Source organism: Heterodontus francisci, chromosome 7 (assembly GCF_036365525.1).
Source record: "Heterodontus francisci isolate sHetFra1 chromosome 7, sHetFra1.hap1, whole genome shotgun sequence".
NCBI lineage: Eukaryota > Metazoa > Chordata > Chondrichthyes > Heterodontiformes > Heterodontidae > Heterodontus > Heterodontus francisci.
In genome coordinates this window covers 105,417,522-105,443,605 of record NC_090377.1, presented here as the reverse complement: position 1 = coordinate 105,443,605, position 26,084 = coordinate 105,417,522, and the positions used below count along the sequence as shown (strand labels likewise).

Genomic DNA, 26,084 nt, shown 5'->3' with positions numbered 1-26,084 from the left:
AGGATGTACTGAAAAGGCTGGCTATGCTTAGAGTGATTAAGTTGCCAGTCTAGATGGCTTGCAACCCAGGTTGCTAAAAGAAGTGGGAGTGGAGATAGTGGAAGGGCTTTCCATAATCTTCCAGTCTTTCCTAGATAGGGGGGAGGTGCCAGAGGATTGGAAAGTGGCAAATGTGGCACCCTTATTCAACAAAGGGTCTAAGGGCATTGTTAGTAATTACAGGTCAGTCAGTTTAACATCTGTGGTGGGTAAGGTTTTAGAAACAATAATCAGTGAGAAAAAAAGTCAACAGGCACTTGAAGAAGTTTTAAGTTAATTAAGGAGAGCCAGCACATATCTCCTTATGTTGTCTATATGAATTTTAGGGAAGTACTTGACAAAGTGCTACATAAAAGGCTGGTTAACAAAATTGAGGCTCATGGAATGAGAAAGTGAGAGTCAGCTTGGATAAAAAATTGTCTAAAGGACAGAAAACATTGAGTCGTGGTAAATGGGTTGTTTTTCAGAATGGAGGATGCTAGACAGTGGTGTTCCCCAAAGGATCAGTGCTAGGATCATTGGCATGGCAAACAATGAGGATGATACCAATTGACTGCAACAGGACATAAATAGGCTGGCAGACTGGGCAGACAAGTGGCAGATCAAATTTAATATAGAGAATAGTCGTTTGGTAGTACAGAACGTGAATATTGCTGAAAATAGAGACATATTGTCAAAGCTTTTCATCTTGCATTCATCAGGACAATTCGCAAGAATACCAATGTAAGAGAAAACAACTTTATACTGTATGAGAAGAGAGTGCTGATTAGTTGGCAAGTGAACTCTGATTGGTAGAGGCATTGCCATGGAGAATGCACCAGTTTATGGTGACTGACAGTTAACTGCCAAGATTTGTTTGAAATTTAAACCAGGCAGCTTGACTCTGATTGGTCAAGGCATCGCCCTGAGAAATGAACCAGCAAATGGCTGTCACTTATTTTGTTTAGCTGAAACAGGCACAATGTTTGTACATGTTCTTTCTGTCTGCAAAGAAGAGGGCCCTATGTATTAATATATGTAGCTTCCAGTACACGCTAGCTGTTTCACGCTGCTACCATGCAGTAGTAGCACGAATGGTGTTCGCCACTAATCAGATGCTGCGATCAAGCCAAAAAGACATCCTGCCTATCACACAAATGAGTAATGTGATATATGAATTTCAACGCCAGTGCAATGTTAGATATATAGGCTGTACATCCCAAAGACAGATCTCTTCCGCTGTTCCCAACGAGCAAGGTACAGGCCATACCCAACCTGCCCGTGCTTGCAAAACTCAAAACACAGTGTCCAACATTAGATGAGACTCCGCGATTGGACAACATTTACTAAATAATCCTCAATCTGCTAAGACTTACGCTGACAACCAATTTAAGATTGTCAGTAGGGCTCGCAGTGTGGCGCATTTACGCATACTGGAAGCTACATATATCAATACACAGGGCCCTGTTCTTTGCACCCTCTGACCAAGAAATTGATAAAGGAAGAGAAAAGAGAACATGAGAGTAAACTAGCAAGAGACATTTAAAAAAAATTGAAAAAGCTTCTACAGGTAAGTAAAAAAAAGAGATTAGAAGCAGACACAGTGGTAATTATAATGGGAATAAGGAACTGGCAAAAGAAAGAAAGACTTGCATTTATATAGCACCTTTCACAATAACTGGATATGTCAAAGTACTTTACAATCAATGAAGTACTTTTGAAGTGTAGTCATTGTTGTAACACAGGAAACATGGCAGCGAATTTGTGCACAGCAAGCTCCTACAACAACAATGTGATAATGACCAGATAATCTGTTTTGTGATATTGATTGATACATTTTGGCCAGGACACCAGGGATAACTCCCCTGCTCTTTTTGAAATAGTGCTTGAGATCTTTTATGTCCAACTGAGAGGGCAAAAGCGGCCTCGGTTTAACATCTTTTTGGAAAGACGATACCTCAGACAGTGCAGCACTCCCTCAGTACTGCACTGGAGTGCCAGCCTTGATATTATGCTCAAGTCCTAGAGTGGGGCTTGAATGCACAAGCTTCTGACTGAGTGGTGAGCGTTACCAACTGAATTATGGCTGACATGGGCAGAGACATTAAACAAATACCTTGTATCTGTCTTCATGGTAGGAGGTACAATAAATATTCCAGAAATAATAGGGAACTAAGGGTTGAACGAGAATGAGGAACTTAAGAAATCAATATTAGTAAAGAAATAGCACTGGAGAAATTAATGGGACTAGAAGTCGACAAAGCCCCGGGACCTGATGGCCTGCATCCTTGGGTTTTAAAAGAGTTGCTACGGAGATAATGGATGCATTAGTTTTGATCTTCCAGAATTCCCTAGATTCTGGAATGGTCCTTGTGAATTGGAAGGTAGGACTAAACTCCTTTGAGCTTGCTTTACGAGCCAGGCCACTGCCATGTTCAGCCCTGTAGTGTTCACTTGAACTGCTTGACGGCAGCAGGAAACATTCAGTCATTGTTGCTCCTGGGAATTTTTCTGTTTCATTACCTGTCCATAACATTCCCATTCGTACGGAAGAGGAAGAATTTTCCCTCCTGTTCATGACACTACTGAGTGCACAATCATGTTGCTGGTTGTGAGTTAATTCTACACAAAATATCTGTTCTCAGGTTGCCTTTAACAGCCGTAAAATATAAAAACAGAGAATCAAAGGGTGACAGAAACTTAAGTAAGAGTTCAAGGGGTAAGCTACTATCTTTAGCAACAGTAAAAATAGCAGAAATTAGCAGCCATTGGTATGTTGCTAATATAGCCCATTCCCTCTACTGACCAATAAAATTACTCCTGTGTCATTTCAGCTTGCAACAAAAGACTAACTTATTGGCAATCAGGTTGGCAGATTATATCATGACTAAAAGCAAATTTGTGGCTGGGAGGAGGTGGTGCAGAAGGATGGATAATGCTGCCCCTTGTCATGGGACAAGGTGTTGCATCTCCACCCCTGATCACACTAAATAACACCCCACTGGAAGTGGTTAGCAAATTCTGCTACCTTGGGTCCACACTGAGACAATCTGTCCCTTGATTCAGAGCTCGATACACGCATAGGGAAAGCAGCTACCACCTTTGGCCGACTCGCAAAACGCGCATGGGATAGCACCAAGCTGACCCTTAGATGATGTTCTCAGTACCTTGCTTAATGGCTGTGAAACATGGGAGACTTACACCTACCAGGAATAGAAGTTCAATAATTTCCATCTTCGCTGTCTGCGACACATTATGGGTATATCCTGGCAGGACAAAATCACATATGCAGCAGTCCTCTCAAAGGCAGAGCTCCCAAGTGTGTTGGCACTAATCAATCCGAGGTGGCTTTGGTGGATCGGTCACATCCGCAGGATGGAAGACGGTCTCATAGCCAAGGACTTTCTGTATGGTGAAGTAGCCGGGGCCAGACGACCCGAGGGGCACCCAATGCGCCACTTCAAAGATGCTTGCAAATGTGACATGAAGGCCCTAAATGTTCACTATCGCACCTGGGAGTCACTAGCTGGTGAAAGAGGGAAATGGTGACACATCCTGGTGTGTACTACCATGATGACCAGTTGCTACAGCAGCTTGGAAACAGGTGCCAACGTCAAAAACAACAACTCACAGCATCACTTGGCAACTTCACGTGCAGCACTTGTGGCAGAACCTGCCTCTTAAGATTGGCCTTCACAGCCATCAACAAAGGTGCTCCAAGAGAAGACACCTAAATGGATTGTTTGCTGTGTGTCCATCATCTTTCGTGGATGGAAGGAAGCCAACCAGTCAGCAGATTTTAGTGGTACTCCCATACATGATATACTGGGAATGAGCCTGAATGTTGGGTGTTAGCAGCCAGTGAAAGGTAACCAGCTGCCCATGAAACATTTACAAGTTCTTTTTTCTAACAAGTAGTGCGGCTTAAATCCCTTTGCAGGATCTGGTAGCTTTCAGGCCCAAAAAAATTGAAGGTAGAAAGAAGGACAGTCCTAAACCAAACCAGCTAGTGGGGAGTGAAAACAAGAAATGCTGGAACCACTCAGCAGGTCTGGCAGCATCTGTTCCGAAGAAGGGTCACTGACCCGAAACGTTAACTCTGCTTCTCTTTCCACAGATGCTGCCAGACCTGCTGAGTGGTTCCAGCATTTCTTGTCTTTATTTCAGATTTCCAGCATCCGCAGTATTTTGCTTTTATTACAGCTAGTGAGGAGGGCAAACGAGGGAGGAGGGACATCTAGGAAGAATAGTTTTTCTCCTTGACAGGCCTCGCCTGAAGTACTGCACAAGTGCGCCAACTCCATTATGGGGAAACCCTCTAATTTACATGGGAGTAAGGCCTTGATGAGCCTTGTGCACAGGTGCCTTGTGCTGTAAGTGCTTCCTGTCCGAATTGGCCTGTGTTCAGAATATCGAGCTTCGGAGACTTTTAGTAGGCATTAATACAGGGCCTTCTCATGTATCAGCCTCAGGAATTCAATGCTGTGTCCCAAATCATAAAAATGTTAAAGTAGGTCCAGAAGAACTTTAATGAATCTTAAAAAAGATCACTAAGGCAAGTGATTCTAATAGAAACAGTACTGCATGACATAACACCTCTTATTAGACAGGCATTTAGGCTAGAAGCTGCTATACACACAGCTTACAAGATAATATGCCTTAAAGGGGGGAAAAAAACAAATGAATCACGCCATCATGTCAAAGGCAAAACTATATAAAGACAAGGGTCCTGCAACTGTGAATGAATGAGCACTTAAGCTGTGGAAACTGGTTGCAGGAACGAGCTGCATACTTTGTGCATGTATGGTAGCACCATTTATGTATTTATAACATTGGGAAAGGCATCTAATATTTTAATTCCTATATAGCTGTGAAAAATTATAACTGGGATAATGGAACCATAAAATAAGCTGCAGGAGTTTCTATGGAAAATAGATGAGATATGTAGATAAATATATACAAAGGTGCCAGCATTGGCTCAATGGTAGCACTCTTGCCAGAGTCAGAAGGTTGTGGGTTTTAGCCTTACTTCTGAGACTTGAGCATCTAAACTGACATTTCAGTATAGAGTTGTCTTTTGTTTGAACTGTTAAGCCGGTGCCCCTCAGGTGGACTGTTTAAATAAGAGTAGGGGGGTTCTGATAGTGTCCTGGCAAATACTTATCTAGTAACTTTCAGCACGAAACCCCTCCCCTCCCGCCCCCCAAACAACAGCAATAAAGAAGATCATCAAGTCACATTCTCATTGCTATTGGGATCTTGCTGTGTGTAAATTGTCTGTTACACTTCCCTACATTACAAGAGTGACTACACTTCAAATTTAATTCACTAGCTGTGGAGTGCATTAGGATATCCTGAGGAAATGAAAGTTCCTATAAAAATGCAAGTCTGTCTTTCTTTCTTTCGAAGTGTCATCTGCATTCCATAATAGAAATTATAAGTGATCTGGCTACCATTTTGCTAGTTACAAGCCAAGGTGGTATGCAACACCTGAACATGGGCCACAGTGGGTGGTGGCTGTTACATTTTGTGAATCACATGAACATGATTGTTCTTTTACTGAAGATACTAACTTATATACAGCAATACTGGGAAGGTGATTTTTCATATCTATTCCTGTGGCTGCTTCCAGCCAGCACTTAGGGATCACATTGGTCTGTATCCTGTCTGGAGATGGACAGCCTTTTCAGGTACGCACCTTAAAGCAATACTGCAACACTTAAAGCAAAACCACGCATCCCCCTTTTTTTCTAAATTAAAAACGTCATAAAGTATTTGGAACTATTTACAATACAAGTGAAAAAGGTATTACATGTTATGATCGTAACTATCTACAATACAGCGACAAAGAAGGTATTAAATGTTTAACATATACAGCCACAAATTTACAAGTCTCTATCGCGTATTGGAGGTCTAATGGTATGCCCCGATCTGGTTACTGCATGTTCAGTTTGTGGTCACCGTAGTTTCTCAGTTTTGACTGTTGGTGGGAATGCTTGGTTTGGGTTGTGTTTTGCAATTTTTCTTGCCTGAGCAATTTTTCTTTGCACAACAGAGATGGTTATTGCCGATTTGATTCTGCGTTTCAAGTTCTAACATCCTGAGTTTAGCTTATTTCAGTTCAGCCTGCGTTTTAGTTCCACTAAGGCACACTGTCATCGGTTCGCCCTGTAGCTCGCTTACAGCATTCCTCTGTGGCGGGTCTTCCCACCTGCCAAAAGGTTCTAGCCAGGTGACGCAGCCAATGATTGTCCAAGTCTTTAACTTGCTGCCGAAATTCTTTCGGCCCCATTGCTGCTTCTGCTTCTCTCGGCTTTGCCCCTGAACTTGCTCCTTCTCCAACTGCAGAACAAAATCCTCACTGCAGAGTGGGTAGCATTTATGCTGTATCTCTAGAGCAACAATTTTCTGTTGTAGCTCAACCACAGCTGCTGTGCTATCTGCTTCTCGAAGTCAAAGTGCCGTAACATCTTCTTTATTCTTGCAGTCTATCTCAGCTATCTTTCGTTCAGTGTCGTTTAATTGAGCGAGTAGTCCCCTTGTTCTGAGCTGTGAGATATTGCACCTTCTCGCGTAGGCCATTGCACTCCTTCTCGATCATCGAATCAGCTTCTAGTTGGACCCTGCACTGCCCTGTTGGCTGCTTAGATTATCTGGATTTTGGGTTTGTAGCCCAGCTCCTGTGGTTCCTGCTCTTGCTCATCACAGATTGTCTGCAGTTGTCTTTGTGGCTTGCTGTCCGTGCCGCTATCGTGTCAATGGCATGAATTGTTGCCACTGTCAGGTCTCTCCATGTGGTAGGCCTGCAATTGATGGATCTATGGTGTCCACGATGCAAAGAAACTTGGGGTGACCAGGGTGAGTCGTTATATCTGCACTCGAGCAAAATGGATCCCAAGTAAAGAATTGTTGAACCATTATACACCATGACCTTGGAGGTGGTCAGTTTAGCCATAGTGTGCCATTGTTGTGGATACGTGTCCTTCAGGAAATGGAGCAGTAGAATATTGATGCTTACACCTGTGTCAATCTTTATCCAGAGTGTGTGTCTGCCAGGCTTTTGTGGGAAAATAATCTGCATGGTTGCAAAGGCTTCCAAAGGGCCCAACGTGTCAATACACTCTGTGAGGGTAACAGTATGACATGCCTGGCACTAAATGTGTCAGTGTCTTGGTCATGATCACCTTCCAACTTTTCGGTCTGGCCGGATACTCATGTATTTTTCGCGTCTGATGTTTGGACTGTTCCTTCTGTCTGTTGGGGTGCTATACTTGTCGTGCATCCAACTATGGCTTGACTTGTTGTGCCATAGGTTTCTTGCATTGGCACTTCCAGTGCCCTCTGTTGCCACATGCTTCGCAAATATCATTGAAGGCCGGACAATTTCTTGGTGGATGTATGAGGCCACACTGCCTACATGGTTTGCTGGGTTTGGCTGTGCTGACAATGGTGCCAATAATAGATGAAATGCACAGGGCTTGCCCATAACGATGGCTTCAAATTTATGACCGCTTTTAAGCTAGGCATCTAAACTGTAGCCTTTGGGTTGATCAACGAGGTCTTTCTGGAATGTTTCAATGGGGGGTGGAAGCTATCACAAGCTCCATAATCCTGTCAGCAAGCTCAGCCGCAGAAAATTCACAATGATGCCCATTTTCTCTATATCAGCTTACGAATTGGTCTATTGTCTCCTTTGGCTGCTGCTGGAATGGCATAAACTCTGAAATTGAGCTTGACTTTCAACTGGTCTCCCAATGTGGACCATATTTTACTGATGTCTTCTAAGTCATCCTCAGAAAGATCAGACGTATTTAACTTGTATAGGCATTCATTTCCAATGGCAATCTTAAATTTAATTGCTTGTCTATGTGGTTCAGAAACAGACAAGTCAATAAAATACAGTTCCATTCTCTATCTGAACAGTTTAAATTCAGTCAGGAGGTCTGCCACCTTCCAGTTTAGGGATGGAAACTTAGTTGACATTTTATCTCGAACAGTATCAGTGGGAGGAATAAAGATTTGAACTTGAACAACCCTTAAGGGGTTACGTTCTGTGGCCACTCTCTTACCCTTTAACTGGCAGTACAAGCTTTCTTGGTAGCCAACAAAAAACTGCCTTGCTGCTTTGGGGGGAAAAAAAATCACTGCAGCTGTTAAAAAAAAAAGCTTCCTGCCATTTTGAAAAAAAAAATCAATGCCTGCAATACCACTGGCTGCCACAGTGGAGCGGTAGAGAAAGAAAGGCAGTGTGAGCATGGCACCGGCTCCAGACTGGCTGCTCTAGAGGCCCCGCCCACAAAGGGCAATTTCAGGATGAAAAATAATTGAGCTTTCTCCTGGGCCACATGCTGACTTTAGGCCCCACCCATGAGGAGCGATTTTGGCACGAAGAGAAAAAAAGTTTGGCTGCCTCGCGAACCACGCGCTATCCTTAAGTATGACCAAGAAGAGCGATTTCGGCGCAAAAGGGCTCCGTAATCGGGGTGGGGGAAAAGAGTTAGAGTCATAGAGTCATTTACAGCACAGAAGGAGGCCATTCGACCCATCGAATCCATGCCGGCTCTCCAGAGAGCTATTCAGTCAATTAGTGACTTTTTGTTTAGCTCTCCTGATTTATAAAATGGTCAGTGATGGAGCTGTGTTTTTTTATATGGCTCACCTGAGACCTTCAGGAGTAGAAGGAAAATGGCTATGAAGGTTTTCTGACCTTCTCAAATGCCTGGAGGCTGCTGCTCACGGATGATCCTGCCTGGCCGTGTTGTGATAAATCAATCGCCCCTTGAACTCCAATCTGGTGGCATATCGGCAAAAATGGTGCTCCCGCCCAGTGCACACCTCTCCGAGTTGGTTTTTAAAGCATTGCTTCCTGTGCAAATTCTAATCGCAGCTTGATTCAGACTCATTTTTGCTTAAAGTAAAGCTGTAGAATCTTGGTGCAATGTGCGATGTTCCGATGATGCAGACCTGCTGTGTGTTCAACGCCAACAATATTGTAGTCACTTACACAGATTTCTACGCTGCCACAAGGATCGCAGATGAGCTTGCAAACCTTCACTCTGGAGCTTCTGTAGCGAGCGGATGGATTCAGCTTTGCAAGCTCTGCAGAAACCTGAAGTCAGCTCTTTAACAACCACCAGCTGCCACCATGTTACCTTTTGTGAATCACACGGACATGATCGGTGAATCTAAATGGTGGCTTCTTTTATTGAAGATACTAAATTAAATACAGCAATACGGGGAAGGTGATTTGTCACGTTTGTTCCTGTGGCTGCTTCCAGCAAGTGCTTAGGGATCACATGGGTCTGTACATCACATCCCGTCTGGTGAGGGGAAGCCATTTCAAGTACGTCCCTTAAAGCAATACTGCAACACAACAGTGGCCATCTCCAAGGGAAACCCCAACACCACTGGTAAAAGTACATGCTGAAATTTATTGGGCTTGAAATACTCATTAGATTTAGCCCCCCACACAGATATGCATTTGTGCAGCAGTAATGCCTAATAAGATGTCTAGTAAGTGCTTTAATTCATCCTTTAAATGCATGCACACTCACTATACATTAATGATATTGGTATGATTGAAAGTACATTGCTGCATATTTGTCACAGCTTATTTCTCACCTTCTGCTTCACACCAGCACAATCACGACTTGACCACTTTTGCAGAGTCCGAGGAGAACAAGTACCTTACTTTCTCAAAACAGCACCGATCACCTTGTAATAATACATCCAGTAAGGGATGCAACCAGAGCAGTCATCAGACAGGGCGGCAAAGGGCAACTGAAATTGTTGCAACATATTTTGGGTATAGAAATGTTAATCAACCCCAGGGAGCAAAATTTGAATGCATCAATATGTGCTTTGCAAGTGTGTGTGACTCAGATGTCCATCAATATAGGCTGATTTGGCAAAAACATACAGGAGGGGTTAGTGTCTACAAATGTAGATGCTCTGGATGTCAGAATCCAAGAAGCAATCAAATCCAGCTTTGAATCTTGTGCAGGAGCAAGTGACAAGCCTTGGACAGAATACAGCAGCTGGGTTAGCCACAAGCTGAAGCACAGCTGAGCTACTTTGGCCTTATTGCAGAACCGAATGTCATGATTGTTAATTCTGCAATGTGACTCCAGTAAAGCCAGACTTCTGAGAAAGTGTTCTGTATTTACAGCTCCAAATTCTTCCAAGAAAGGGCAACAGGAGTGGACAGGCCCTTAAGGACGCTTGTACACAGAAGCATTCAAAGCTTGGTGCTCCTTCGCCCAATGTGGTATAGAATCAGGTCACCTCTGGTTCTTTTACCAAACACCTTAAATTTGTGTCCTTTGCACAACATACGAACACAGAAACAGGAGTAGGCCATGGAGGTTCTCAAGCCTGTTTCGCCATTCAATGACGGATCTGCAACCTGACTCCTTATATCCATCTTTGTCCCACATCCCTTAATACCAAAACTTTATCAATTTTAGTTTTAAAATTAACAACTGATCCAGAATTAATTACCATTTGTGGAAGAGAGTTCCAAACTTCTACCGTCCTTTGCATAAAGAAGTGCTTCCTAATTTCAGTCCTGAAAGATCTGCCACTCATTTTTTGACTATGCCCCCTAGTCCTAGGTTCCCCAACGAGTGGAAATAGTTTCTCCCAATCTACCCTATCTGTTCCCCTTAATATCTTGAAAGCTGCAATCAAATCATAGGATGATAAGAACTAGGAGCAGGAGTAGGCCGTCTGGCCCCTCGAGCCTGCTCCGCCATTCAATAAGATCATGGCTGATCTTTTCGTGGACTCAGATCCACTTACCCGCGCTCCCACAGTATCCCTTAATTCCTTTATTGTTCAAAAAGATATCTACCTTAGCTTTAAAGAGGTTTACTGAAGAAGCGTCAACTACTTCACTGGGCAAGGAATTCCATAGATTAACAACCCTCTGGGTGAAGAGGTTCCTTCTTAATTCAGTCCTAAATCTGCTCCCTCTAATCTTGAGGCTATGCCCTCTTGTCCTAGCTTCACCTGCCAGTGGAAACATCCTCTCTACTTGTATCTTATCTATTCCCTTCATGATTTTATATGTTTCTATAAGATCCCCCCTCATTCTTCTGAACTCCAATGAATATAATCCCAATCTCCTCAGTCTCTCCTCATAAGCCAACCCCCTCAACTCCGGAATCAACCTAGTGAACCTCCTCTGCACCCTCTCCAGTGCCAGTACATCCTTTCTCAAGTGAGGAGACCAAAACTGCACACAGTACTCCAGGTGCGGCCTCACCAGTACCTTATACAGCTGCAACATAACCTCTCTGCTTTTAAACTCAATCCCTTTAGCAATGAAGGACAAAATTCCATTTGCCTTCCTAATTACTTGCTGTACCTGCAGACCAACCTTCTGCGGTTCATGCACAAGAACACCTAGGTCCCTCTGCATAGCAGCATGCTGCAACTTTTTACCATTCAAGTAATAATCCTTTTTCTTGTTACTCCTACCGAAATGAATGACTTCACATTTACTAACATTGTATTCCATCTGCCAGACCTTTGCCCACTCACTCAATGTATCTATGTTCCTCTGCAAAGTTTCACAGTCATCTGCACACTTTGCTCTGCCACTCATCTTAGTGTCATCTGCAAACTTTGACACCCTACACGTGGTCCCCAACTCCAAATCATCTATATAAATTGTAAATAATTGCGGTCCCAACACCGATCCCAGAGGCACACCACTAGTGACTGATTGCCAACCAGAATAGCACTCATTTATCCCCACTCTCTGCTTCCTGTTCGTCAACCAATCCTCTATCCATGCTAATACTTTACCCCTGACGCCATGCACCCTTATCTTATGCAGCAGCCTCTTGTGCAGCACCTTGTCGAAGGCCTTTTGGAAATCTAGGTACACCACATCCACTGGGTCCCCATTGTCCACCTTGCTCGTAATGTCATCATAGAATTCCAAAAGATTTGTCAAGCATGACCTGCCCTTCATGAACCCATGCTGCGTCTGCCCAACGGGACAATTTCTATCGAGATGCCCTGCTATTTCTTCCTTGATAATAGACTCAAGCATCTTCCCCACTACAGAGGTTAAGCTAATCGGTCTATAATTCCCCATCTTTTGTCTACCTCCCTTTTTAAACAGTGGCGTCACATCTGCTGTTTTCCAATCTGCTGGGACTACCCCAGAGTCCAGCGAATTTTGGAAAATTACCGTCAGTGCACCTGCTATTTCTCCCGCCATCTCTTTTAGAACCCTGGGATGCATTCCATCAGGGCCAGGAGACTTATCAATCCTTAGCTCCATTAGCTTGCCCAACACTACCTCTTCCGTAATAATGATTGTTCCCAGGTCCTCACCTACGTTCGTCTCTTTGTCAATTACTGGCATGTTATTAATGTCCTCCACTGAGAAGACCGATACAAAATACCTGTGCAATGCCTCGGCCATTTCATCATATCCCATAACTAATTTCCCCTTCTCATCCTCTAAAGGACCTATGTTTACTTTAGCCACTCTTTTTCGTTTTATATATTTATAGAAACTTTTGCTATCTGTCTTTATATTCTGTGCTAGCTTTTTCTCATGTTCCATCTTACTTTTCTTTATGGCTCTTTTTGTAGCTTTCTGCTGACCTTTAAAGTTTTCCCAATCTTCTAGTTTCATGCTGCTTTTGGCCACTTTGTATGCCTTCTTTTTCAATTTGATAGCCTCCCTTATTTCCTTAGACACCCATGGCAGATTACCCCTTTTCTTCCAGTCCTTCCTTTTCACTGGAATCTACTTTTTCTGAGCACTTTGAAAAATTGCTTTGAAAGTCCTCCACTGCTCGTCAACTGTCCCACCGTAAAATCTTTGTTTCCAGTCCACTTTAGCCAAGTCCTCCCTCATTCTATTGTAGTCCCCCTTGTTCAAGCACAGGACCCTGGTATTGGATTTTATCTTCACACTCTCCATCTGTATTCTAAATTCAACCATACTGTGATCACTCCTTCCAAGAGGATCCCTAACCATGAGGTCATTAATTATTCCTGTCTCATTACACAGTACTAGATCTAGGATAGCTTGCTCCCTCGTCGGTTCCATTACATACTATTCAAGAAAACTATCACGGATACACTCAACGAATTCCTCCTCAAGGCTACCCTGACTGAGCTGGTTCGACCAATCTACCTGTAGATTAAAATCCCCCATGATAATTGCCGTACCATTTTTACAGGCATTAGTTATTTCTTTGTTTATTGCCCGCCCCAATGTGATGTTATTATTTGGTGGCCTATAGACTACGCCTATCAATGACTTTTTCTTCTTAGAGTTTCTAATTTCCACCCAAATGGATTCAACCTCATTCTCCATAGAACCTATATCATCTCTCAGCAGCGCCCTGATGTCATCCTTGAGTATCAGAGCTACACCACCTCCCTTACCTTCCTGTCTGTCCTTCCGAATAGTCTGGTACCCCTGGATATTTAACTCCCAGTCGTGACCAACCTGTAACCATGTCTCCGTAATGGCTACCAAATCATATTTATTCGCGATGATTTGTGCCGTTAACTCATCAACCTTGTTACGAATGCTACGAGCATTCAGGTAAAGTGCCTTTATGCTAGCTTTCTTACCCTCATGATTCCCAACATCTCTAATAATAACTCCCGAGTTATCCTTCCTTTCTGCTTCTTTCATCGTCTGCCTTGAACCTAAACCCTCCTGCACACATGTTAGCCTGCTGCTTACCTTTTTATTTATCATCATACTCGCTGTAGTTTTCCCTTTCCCTTCCCCCCAAGTCACTAGTTTAAAGTCCTAGAGACCACCCTATTTATCCGTTTCGCTAGAACACTGGTTCCAGATCGGTTCAGGTGGAGACCGTCCCATCGGTACAGATCCCCCCGGTTCCAAAACTGATGCCAATGCCCCATGAAATGGAACCCCTCTTTCCCACACCACTCCCTTCGCCACGTGTTTACTTCCCTAATATTCTTATCCCTAAGCCAATTTGCACGTGGCTCGGGCAGTAATCCGGAGATTATGACCCTCGAAGACCTGTTCCTTAATTTCGATCCTAGTGCTTTATAATCCCCAAACAGGTCCTCCATCCTAGCCTTGCCTATGTTGTTAGTCCCAACGTGGACCACAACAACTGGATCCTCCCCCTCCCGCTCCAATATCCTTTCAAGCCGGTCAGAGATGTCCTGCACCCTGGCACCGGGCAGGCAACACACCATGCGGGACTCCCGATCCGGCTTGCAAAGGATACTATCTATCCCCCTAATTATAGAATCCCCTATAACTACCACTTGTCTTTTTGCTCCCCCCTCTTGAATGGCCTTCTGCACCATGGTGCCATGGTTAGTTGGCTCATCCTCCCCGCAGCCCTTTTCTTCATCCACACAGGGAGCAAGTATCTCATACCTGTTGGATAAGGTCAAAGGCTGAGGCTCCTCCACTCCTGAACTCAGGATCTCCCTACCTGCCTCACTTGCAATCACACCCTGTTGTCCCTGATCACTAACTGAATTTGAATTACTTAATCTACCAGGTGTGACTGCCTCCTGAAACAAAACGTCCAGGTAACTCTCCCCCTCCCGGATGTGCCGCAGTGTTTGAAGCTCAGATTCCAGATCATCAACTCTGAGCCGGAGCTCTTCCAGCAACCAACACTTGCTGCAGATGTGGTCCCTGCCGCTCACAATGGGGACAGCCAGCTCCCACATCATACAGCTACAGCACATCACCTGCCCAGCCATCTCTACTTAGTTAATTACTTTATTACTTTATATAAATTTATGAGTTAAATACTTTCTGATACTTCTCTCCTATGGTTTTTTTCAAATAACCAATAGATAAATCAAAAAAAGTAGTAAGTAAAAAAAAGAAAGTAAATTTTTAACCAATCACACGATACAGAAGAAATAAAAAAAGCTTACCTTATCACACACCAGAGTCCTTTTTTTTTGGTTAGAGGAGGAGGGCGGGTGGGAGACACTACATGTGTAGTGTCTCGGGTTCAGCCACTGCCCAAATATATAAGTTTTTACTTACCCAGAAGTCCCCTGTTCTACCGAAACAAACGGTAATCTACTTTAGGCACCCCTTAACCTTCTAAATTCCAGCGAATACAATCTAGTTTGTTTAATCTCGCCTCATAGTTTAACCCTTGGAGTTCAGCTTTCATTGCACTCCCTCCAAGGCCAATATAGCCATCTTAAGATGTGGTGTCCAGATCTGCTCACAGTACTCCAGGTGTGGTCTAACCAGAGCTTTGTTTTACTGAAGCATTACTTCTACCCCCTTGCATTCTACTCCTCTGGACATAAAGGCCATTCCATTAACCATTTTGATTATTTTCCATACCTGTTCATGACATTTTAATGATCTGTGTACCTAGACCATCAAGTCTCTTTGGACCTCCACTGTGTTTTCACCATTTCGAAAGTACCCTGTTATATCCTTTTTAGGTCCAAAGGCGCTGACTTCACATTTGTCTACATTGAAATCCTTTTGCCATAGTATTGCCCATTCACTTAATCGATCATTATCTCTTTGTAATTTTACACTTCCATCCACACTGCTTAAAATACTGCTCACCTTTGTGTCACTGGAAAATTTGGATATGTGGCTTTCTATCCCATCATCTAAGTTATTAGTGAATACAGTGAATAGTTGAGACCCCAGCAGAGATCCTTGCGGGAGACCACTAGTCATATCCTGCCAATTAGAGAACCTGTCAATTATCCCTACTTTTGTCTCTCTTTGGTGCCATGAATTTCTATATTGCTGTTACCTTGCTTACTTTAACTTTGTTTAGTCCCTGTCCCTATCCCTGATTCAACAATCATTTTCTTGGGATATCTGGCATGCTGACCTCTTCCTCTACTATCAATACTGATGCAAAGTAATTAATCAGCATTCACACTATTTCCATATTTTCATTGTCAACATCAATTGTTATCAGTTTTTAAGGGACCCACATTGTTTCTAACCACCCTCTTTTTGATAATGTAATTGTAAAAGCTTTTTGTGTTGATTTTGATATCCCATATCCCATGCTCCCATTTTGCTGTTCTTACTAACTGTTTTGTCACCCTTTGCTGCTCATTACAATTTTCCCATTCACCAGGACCGGTGCTTTTTTTTTGCATTTTTATATGTTTCTTTTTAGTTTTATGTTTAATAGTCCATACCAACCCTTCTGTCACTGGAAACAGCTTCTTATTTACTCTATCAGAACCATTCATGATTTTGAGCAACTCTACCAAATCTTCTCTCAACCTTCTCTGATCTAGGATCATAGGAAATAGGAGTTTGTCCAACATACGGCCCGCCAAACGTTTCCATCTGGCCCGCAAGTGTAAAGTGTTCCCGGGGCCATTCCTCATCCTCATCGTGACTGGAGATGAGAAATTTTCCTTTGTCTTCTTCTTACAGAGCGGCCTTTTTAAAAACATCGCTGTCAGTTTCACAGGGACAGCCAATGACATCAGGAACAGTGGATTCTCAACAGACTCAGGGTTTCCCGACGGGTTCTGACTTTATTTTTTTTTAAACCCGCTGGAAAACCCCGAGTCTATTGGGAATCCACTGTTCCCGATGTCAGCAGCTGTCGGCTGTGAAACTGAGAGTGATGTTTTTAAAACAACTGACCAACCATCTACTAAGTGTTCCACTCTGTAACTGTGTGAGAGAGAGAGTGGGTGGAGAGAGAGAGAGAAATGGGAACAGAGAGGAGGGGGACAGAGAGAGAGGGGACAACGGAGAGAGAGAGGAGAGGGGGGGCAGAGAGAGAGGGGCAGAGAGACAGAGAGAGGCGGCAGGGAGACAGAGAGGGGAGACAGAGAGAAAGAGACAGAAAGGAAGACAGAGAGACAGCAAAAAGGGGGGAACAGAGAGAGAGGGGGGACAAAGAGGCAGGGGGGACGGGGAAGTGGGGAATGCTGAGCGGGGAGCAGGGGACACTGAGCAGGGAACACTGAGCGGGGAGTGGGGAACACAGAGCGGGGAACACTGGAGACATGGGGTGGAGGGAGGTAGAGATACACAGAGAGAGGGGAGTAGGAGACAGAGAGAGGGGGGAGAAGGAGACAGAGAGGGGTGAGAGGGAGACCGAGAGACAGACAGAGAAGGGGAGAGAAAGACAAGAGACGGCAAGCGGAGGAAGAGAGTCAAGAGCCATTTACATATGGCACAGGAGGCCATACTATCCACCAAGCACATACTGGCTCTCCATGGAGCTTTGCAGTCAGTCCCACTCCCTGACAGGATCCCCATAACCCTGCAAGTCTATTTCTCTCAGGAGTCCATCCAACTTCCTCTTGAAGTCACTGATCGTCTCCATTTCCACCACCCTTGTGGGCAGCGAGTTCTAGGTCATTACCACCCGCAATGTAAAAAAGTGCTTCCTCATCTTCCCCCTTGCATCATTTGCACAAAACTTTCAATCTGTGACCCCTAGTCCTAGAGGGAAGGTGGAGGGAAAAGAGAGACAACACAGAGTGCGGGGAGAGGGGGCAGAGTGATCAAGGTCTCTCCTGACAGATGGAAATCTATCCAGCATATTGTGCATCGCTACATCAAGTATCCAGGCAGAGATTGACTACTTATGCAAGCGAAAACAATGCCAGGCATGTCACTAAATCAGTTTTCAGTATAGTGGCGAGGAAGTAAGTCAACAAATTAGTCTTCTCATTTAAAGCTTTTTCACAAAAATTCACATTTGTTATTGTTTTTATTAGTAAGACAAATATTTAATGCCTTTATCTTTTGAAATTTGCTCACCAGCCCCCTGGGCTGAACAAAAATTGTAATGCAGCCCTCTGCCCAAAAGGTTTGGACAACCCTGCTCTACAGAATGCAGGCCAGTTTCTGCAAGCTCTCCTCATATGACAATCCCACCATCCCAGAATATTTACCACCATAGTCTGGTAAACCTCCGTTGCACTCCTTCTATGGCAAGTGTATCCTTCCTTAGATAAGGAGACCAAAACTGTACACAATACTCCAGGTGCTGTCTCACCAAGGCTTTACACAATTTCAGCAAGACATCTTTACTCCTGTACTCAAATCCCCTTGCAACGAAGGCCAACATATCATTTGCCTTCCTAATTGCTTGCTGCACCTGCATACTAGCTTTTAGTGGTTCATGAATAAGGACACCCTGGTCCCTTTGGACATTAACACTTCCCAACCTCTCACCATTTAAGAAATACTCTACCTTTCTGTTTTTTCCTACCGAAGTGGATCACTTCACCCTTATACACATTATATTCCATCTGCCATGTTCTTGCCCATTCACTTAGCCTGTCCAAATCCCCTTGAAGCCTCCTTGCATCCTCCTTATATCTCACATTCCCACCTAGTTTTGGGTCATCAGCAAATTTGGAAATATTACATTTGGTCCCCACATCCAAATCATTTATATAGATTGTGAGCAGCTGTGGCCCAAACACTGATCCTTGCCGTACCCCACTAGTAACAGCCTGCCATCCTGAGAATGACCCATTTATTCCCGCTCTCTGCTTTCTGCCTGTTAACCAATTCTCAATCCATAGCAGTATATTACCCTCAATCCCATGTGCTCTAATTTTGTTCACTAACTTCCTGTGTGGGACCTTATCAAAAGCCTTCTGAAAATCCAAATGCACCACATCCACTGGTTCTCCTTTATCTATGCTGCAAGTAACCTCCTCAAAAAACTCCAACAGGTTTGTCAAACATGATTTCCCGTTCATAAATCCACATTGACTTTGCCCAAGCATATCATTATTTTCCAAGTGTCCAGTTATGTCATCATTTATAATAGATTCCAACATTTTCTCTACTACTGATGTCAAGCTAACAGGTCTGTAGTTCTCCGTTTTCTCTCTTACTCCCTTCTCAAATAGTAGGGTTACATTTGCTACTCTCCAGTCTGCAGAAACCCTTCCAGAATGTATAGAATTTTGAAAGATAACCACCATGTATTCATTATCTCTACAGCCACCTCCTTCAATACTCGGGGATGTAGCTGATCTGGTCCAGGGGATTTATCAATTTTCAATCCAATTAATTTTTCAAGTATTACCTCTTTATTGACACTAATTTCTTTCAGTTCCTCATTTTTACAAGTCCCTTGGTTCCTAGTGTTTCTGGAAGATATTCTGTGTCTTCCTCCAAGAAGGCAGACACATAATAATTGGTTGGTCTCTCGCCATTTCCTCATTCTCCACCACAAACCTCCTGTCTCCGCCTGCAATGGACCCACATTGCTAATCTTTTCCTTTTCACATACCGAAAGAAGCTTTTACAGTCTGCCTTTATGTTTCTAGCTAGCTTGCATTCATAATCTTTTTTCCCTTTCTTTATCAGTTTCATGGTCCTCCTTTGTTGGATTCTAAATTGCTCCCAATCCTCGGGCTTACCACTTTTTCTGGTGACCTTATAAGCCACTTCCTTTGACCTAATGCAATCTTTACCTTCTTTTGTTAGCCACAGTTTATTTCCTGTTATTTTTTGTGTCTTAGATTCACCTTTCCTGTTGGAGAAGGAGAACAACCCCAGCTTCTCCAATCTCTCCACATAAGTGAAGTCCCTCATTCTTGGTGCCATTCAAGATCTTTAAATCCTTCCTGAATTGTGGTGCCCAGAATTAAACACAGTTCTCTAGCTGAGGCCTAACCAGTGTTTTATAATGGTTTAGCATAACTTCCTTACTTTTGTACTCTATCCCTCCATTAATAAAGCCAAGGATCCATGCTTTTGTAACAACCTTAACACGTCATGCCACCTTCAAAGATCTGTGTGTATACACCCCACGTATTCCTCCACCCCTTTAAAATCATACCATTTAATTTATTATGACTCTCTTCATTCTACCTACTAAAATGTACCATTTCATAATTCTCTGTGATAAATTTCATCTTCCATGTCTCTGGCCTTTTTACCAGTCTATGTCCTCCTTACTATACTCCTTATTGTTTACAACAATTCTGAGTTTTGTGTCATCAGCAAACTTTGAAATGATGCCCTAAACACCCAAGTCTAGGTCACTACAGGATATGGTAGCATAGTGGTTATGTTACTGGATTAATAATCTAGAAACATGAGTTCAAATCCCACCTTGTGAATTTAAATTCAATTAATCCAGAATAAAAAGCTAGTGTCATGAAGCTATCAGATTGTTGTAAAAACCAAACTGGTTCACTAATGTCCTTTAGTGAAGGAAACCTGCTGTCCTTACCTGGTCTGGCCCCTATATACACTTCAAGCCCACAATAATTGCCCTCTGATATGACTTATCAAGCCTCATGGTTATATCATAATCCCTATGGAAAAAAAATACTACGAATAAAACCAAACAGACCATCTCAGATTCGGACATACCAAAGGCACGCTGAGCCCAGTTGACCCTGGAAAGTCCTCCTTACAAACATCTGAGAGCTTGTGCTAAAATTGGGAGAGCTGGCTGTAGCTACAGATTGGTCAGGCAATAGCTTGACATAGGTATGATCCTGTGAATAGGACTATCAGCTAAAATGCCAGAATCCTCCATCACAAACCTTAGGTATGTCCTGTCCCACTGGCAGGACAGTAAAGTGGTATATGGGGGGGCTTGGGAGGCCTCAACATTGAGTACAGATCCCAGGAAGTATCATGGTATCAGCTCAAACATGGGCAAAGAAACATCCTGCTAATTACTAACTACTGCCCTCACTCAGCTGATGAATCAGTATTACTTAATGTTGATGACCACTTGGAAGAAAAAAGAGAGTAGGAAGAGCAAAGAATTTATCCTGGGTGAGGACATCAACATCCATCACCAAATGTGGCTTGATAGCATCACTACTGGCCAAATCCTGAAGGATACAACTGCAAGACTGGGCCTGCAGCAGGTGATGAGAGAACCAACAAGAGGGAAAAATCTACATGATCTCATCCTCACCAGTCTACCTGTCGCAGATGCATCAGCTCATGACAGTACTGGGAGCAGTGACCACCACAAAGTCCTTGTGGAGACAAAGTCCCATCTTCACACTGAGGACACCCTTTGTCTTAAATGGCACTACCATCATGCTAAATGGGATCCATTCAGAACAGATCGAGCAACTCAAAAGTGGGCAGACATGAGGTGCTGTGAACCCTCAGCAGCAGGAGCATGTGTTCCACTGCAGTCTGTAAACTCAAAGCCCGGCATATCCCTCGCTCTACCACTGCCATCAAGCCAGGTGACCAACCTTGGCTCAATGAGGAGTGTGGAAGAAATGACTACCAGGAGTAGCACCAGACGTACCGAAAAATAAGTTTCCACCCTGGTGAAGCTACAACACAGGACTGCATACGTGCTAACATTGGAAGCAGCATGCTATAGATAGAGCTAAGTAATTCCACGACCAGTGGATCAGATCAAATACCTACTACAGTCTTGCTAATTGCTGTCATGATGGTGGTGGACAATTAAACAACCAATACGAGGAAGCGGTTCCATGAACATACCCATCCTCAATGACGGCAGAGCCCAGTACATGAGTGCAAAAGACAAGGCGGAAGCATTGGCAGACATCTTCAGCCAGCAGTCCAGAGTGGATGATCCATCTCAGGCTCCTCCTGAGGTCTCCACCAGCACAGAAGCCAGTCTTCAGCCAATCTGATTCACCCACGTAGGATCAAGAAACAACTGAGCGCACGGGATATGGCAATAGCTATGGACCCCAACAACATCCCAGCTGTAGAGCTGAAGACTTGTGCTCCAGAACTAGCCGCGCTTCTAGCCAGGTTCTTCCAGTGCAGCTACAACACTGGCATTTACCCAACAATTAGGAGAATTGCCCAGGCATGTCCTTTCCACAAAAAGCAGACAAATCCAATTTGGCCAATTGCCAAACTATCAGCCTGCTCTCAGTCATCAGCAAAGTTATGGACAGTGTTGTCAACAGGTCTATCAAGTGGCACTTATTCATCAATAACCTGCTCATCGATGCTCAGTTTGGGTTCAGCCAGAACTACTCAGCTTCAGACCTCATTACAGCCTTGATCCAAACATGCACACTAAGAGCTGAAATTCCATAGGTAAAGTGAAAGTGATTGCCCTTGTCCACAAGGCAGCATTTTACTGAGCATGGCACCAAGGAGTTCTAGTAAAATTGAAGTCAATGGGAATCGGGGGAAAACTCTCCACTGGTTGGAGTCACATCTATTGCAAATGAAGATAGTTGTGGTTGTTGGAAGTCAATCATTACAGCCCCAAGACATTGCTGCAGGAGATCCACAGAGCAGTGTCCTAGGCCCAATCAGCTGCTTCATCAATGATTTTCTTTGCATCATAAGGTCAGAAGTGGGGATGTTCACTGATGATTGCAGAATGTTCGTTTCCATTCATAATTCCTTAGATAATGAAGTAGTCCCTGCTCACGTGCAGCACGATCTGGTCAACATTCGTTGACCAGGTGTAACATTCGTGTCACACAAGTGCCAGGCAATGCCCATTTCCAACAAGACGGTCCAACCATCTGCCCTTGACATTCAACGGCATTGCTGTCATTAATTCCTCCGCCATCACCATCCTGAGGTCACCACTGACCAGAAACTAAACTGGAACAGAGCATAAATACTACGGCTACAAAAGCAAGTCTGATGCTGGGTTTTCTGTGGAGAGTGATTTACCTCCTGCCTCCACAAAGCCTTTCCACTGCCTACAAGGCACGAGTCAGAGGCATGATGGAATATTCTTCACGCCTGGATGAGAGCAGCTCGAACACCACTGAACATCATCTAAAACAAAGCAGCCTGCTTTGTTAGCAACTCATCCACCACCTTAAATATTCATTCCCTCCAGCATCAGCGCACTGTAACTACGGTGTATACCATCTACAAGATGAATTGCAGCAACTTGCCAGGCTACATTGACAGCACCTCCGAAAACATGATCTCTACAACTAGAAGTATGAGGGAAGCAGGCATATTCGAACACCACCTCCAAGTTCCCCTCCAAGTAACTCACCATCCTGACTTTGAAATATAGTGCGATTTCTTCATCAGCACCAGATCAAAATCCTGTAATTCCCTACCTAACATCATTGTGGGAGCACCTTTGCCACATGAACTGCAGCGGTTAAGAAGGTGGCTCACCACCACCTTCTCAAGGACAATTAATTATGGGTAATAAATTCTGGCCTCACCAGCAATGCCCACATCTCGTAATGAAAGAAAATGAAAAAAGCAGTTGTCGTAATACCCCTGGTGAACACCACTTTATATTTCCCTCCAGTCTGAAAAACAACCATTCACTACTGCACTCTACTTTCTGTTCCTTAGCTGATTTTGTCTCCATGCTGCTGCAGTCCTTTTAATCCCATGTGTTTTCATTTTGCTAACAAGTCTTTTAAGTAGTACTTTGTCAAAAGCCGCTGGAAATCCATATACACACAAACATCACCCCTCTCTGTTATTTCATCAAAGAACATCATCAAGTTACTCAAACACAATTTGGCTTTAACAAATTTATGCAAATTTTCATTTATTAGCCCATATTTTTGCAAATGCCAATTAATTTTGTCTCTAAAGGTTTCCCCAGCACTGACTTTATGCTGACAGACCTTTAGTTGCCAGGTTTATCCCTCTCCCATTTTTTAAACAGCGGTGTAACATTTGCAATCCTCCAATCTCCTGGCATTACCTCAATAGCTGAGGAGGATTGGAATATTGTGGCCAGAGTCTCTGCAATTTCCATCCTTACTCTCCTCAGTAACCTTGGATGCATCAAGACTTTTCTACTTTGAGGACTGCCAACATTTTAAGCACAAGGTAGTGTGCAGAACCCTGTTGGGAATGGCATGGGAATGCTGGAAGGAATGCTGAGTGGTATGGATTTTCAGTATGTGTTTCATATTCACTGGAATTCTGGGGTATGCAAATAATGAGAGGAAGTATTCCAAGTAGCTTGCTACACTTTTGTCTCACATAAACTGGGATTCTGTATCGCCACTGGAAGAACTCGAATAATGTAAGGTGCTATATTTTTGTGCTTGTGACAGGCTGGAGCAATTGTTAGTTATTATAGTAGCATGGTCAATGCAAAAGCAAATTATTGCTAATGAAAGTCATATCCAACAGGTTTACAGAGCTAAACCATAGTACAATTTAAAACTAGAAAAACTACGGTAATAAAAGAGTTAAGGCTTGGGCTACATGACCTGACTTTTCTGTTTGAAAAATCCATTTGTTATCCTGTTATTAAACCCACTCTTATAACTCCCACAAAGTAGTTACAATTTGTGAGAATGCCAAAAGAAATGGCAATTGACTCATAACCTCATGTTGTTTGTGCCAGTGATTTGCTCCTAATCGTTTAAGTAATTCAATTTTAGAGAGTTTTACTGTCAAAATAAAGTTAATAAGCTTCTCTATGAAAATAACTTTTAAGATGAAATGCATCTTAATGTGACTATTATATGACTGACCAGTCTTACAGACACATGAAGCAAAAAATATCCCTAAGCAAAGAATGAATCAACGTGAGTGACACTGGGTTGAAAATTAATTATCCAATTACAGATTGTGACCAAGGAGGAAGAGAACAAGAAAAAATTAAAACAAAAAATCTCCAAATAATTAAAAAGCCAAAATCAAACAAAAATTGCATGACACAAACAAGAACAAAAATAATTCTGGAATCGGATGCTATGGCAAATACCATCTTTTTCTTCTGTGTGATGAAGCTTAGATGGATTCCTTCGACCGGAGCGCCATTTACCAAGACGCTTGAAGAAGTTCTCCTCTTCGTCTCGCCCATCCTCCAGGCCCTCACCTTCTGAGAGCTTAACCGCACTATTAAACTTCACCTGTGTGCAATGAAATTATAAAGCAATTAATAAGGATTTGTTCTCTCACAAAATTTTATAAACCAAAAGAACTAATGTCTGTGATAAAAATGCATCCCTAATCCTGTGCTGATAGCACTGTCCTCTCCAAAGTGGCAACATAGGAACACAGGACTTAGGAGTAGGTGTCGGCCATTCCGCCCTTCGAGCCTGCTCTGCCATTCAATAAGATCATGGCTGCTCTGGCTGTAGTCTCAACTCCACTTTCCTGTCTGCCCCCTATAAACCTTGACTCCCTGGTCTATCTAACTCAGCCTTGAATAAATTCAATGACCCAGCCTCCACTGCTTTCTGGGGAATAGAATTGCACAGAATAACGACCATCTGAGAGAAAAAGTTTCTCCTCAACTCCGTCTTAAAAGGGAGACCTCTTATTCTTACACTGTGTCCCTAGTTCTAGTCTCTCCCACGAGAGGAAACATCCTCCTGATAGCCACTCTATAACACTCCCTCAGGATCTTATATGTTTCAATAAGATCACCTCTCATTCTTCTAAACTCTAACGGTTATAGGCCCAACCTATAAGATGACCTTGGTTCAGGAGATCAGGATGTAGAATCGGTTTGGGTGGAGATGAGGAATACTAGGAGAAAGAAGTCACTATTGGAAGTGATCTACAGGCCCCCAAACAGTAACCACAATGTAGGACGAAGTATACAAGAAGAAATATTGGGTGCTTGTGATAAAGGGATGGCAATAATTATGGGTGATTTTAATCTACCTATAAACTGGAAAAATCAGATTGGCAACAGTAGCCTGGATGAGGAGTTCATAGGATGCTTTCAAGATAGTTTCCTAGAGCAGCACATTCTGGAACCAACCAGAGAACAGGTTATATTAGACTTGGTTTTGTGTAATGTGACAGGATTAATTAATGACCTCAGAGTAAAAGCACCTCTAGGTAGCAGCGGCCACAATATGATTGAATTTTACATCCAGTTTGAAAGAGAGAAGAGTGGGTCTAAGACAAGTATTTTAAACTTGAATAAGGGCAACTATGTGGGGATGAAAAGCTGAGCTAGCTGAAGTAAACTGGGTTACTAGGCTTGGAGATAGATCAATAGAGAAGCAGTGGCAGACATTTAAGGGGATATTTCGGAACAGTCAGAATAAGTAAATTCCTACTATAAAGAAAAATTCTAATCAGGAGAAAGAAATTAGAGTATGAGAGGAAGCTAGCTAGAAATGTAAAAACAGATAGCAAGAGTTTCTACAGGTATTTAAAA

General features: G+C 43.1%; 1 protein-coding gene across 1 annotated transcript in view; it reads right to left on the bottom strand.

Moving 5' to 3' along the window:
• Positions 1 to 26,084, bottom strand: part of LOC137372405 (protein unc-80 homolog) — a 500,647-nt gene that overhangs the window by 292,906 nt on the left and 181,657 nt on the right. The window contains exon 22 of the mRNA XM_068036292.1: positions 24,672 to 24,819. Coding sequence (XP_067892393.1) covers positions 24,672 to 24,819 — 148 coding nt within the window. The remainder of the gene's footprint in view (positions 1 to 24,671; positions 24,820 to 26,084) is intronic.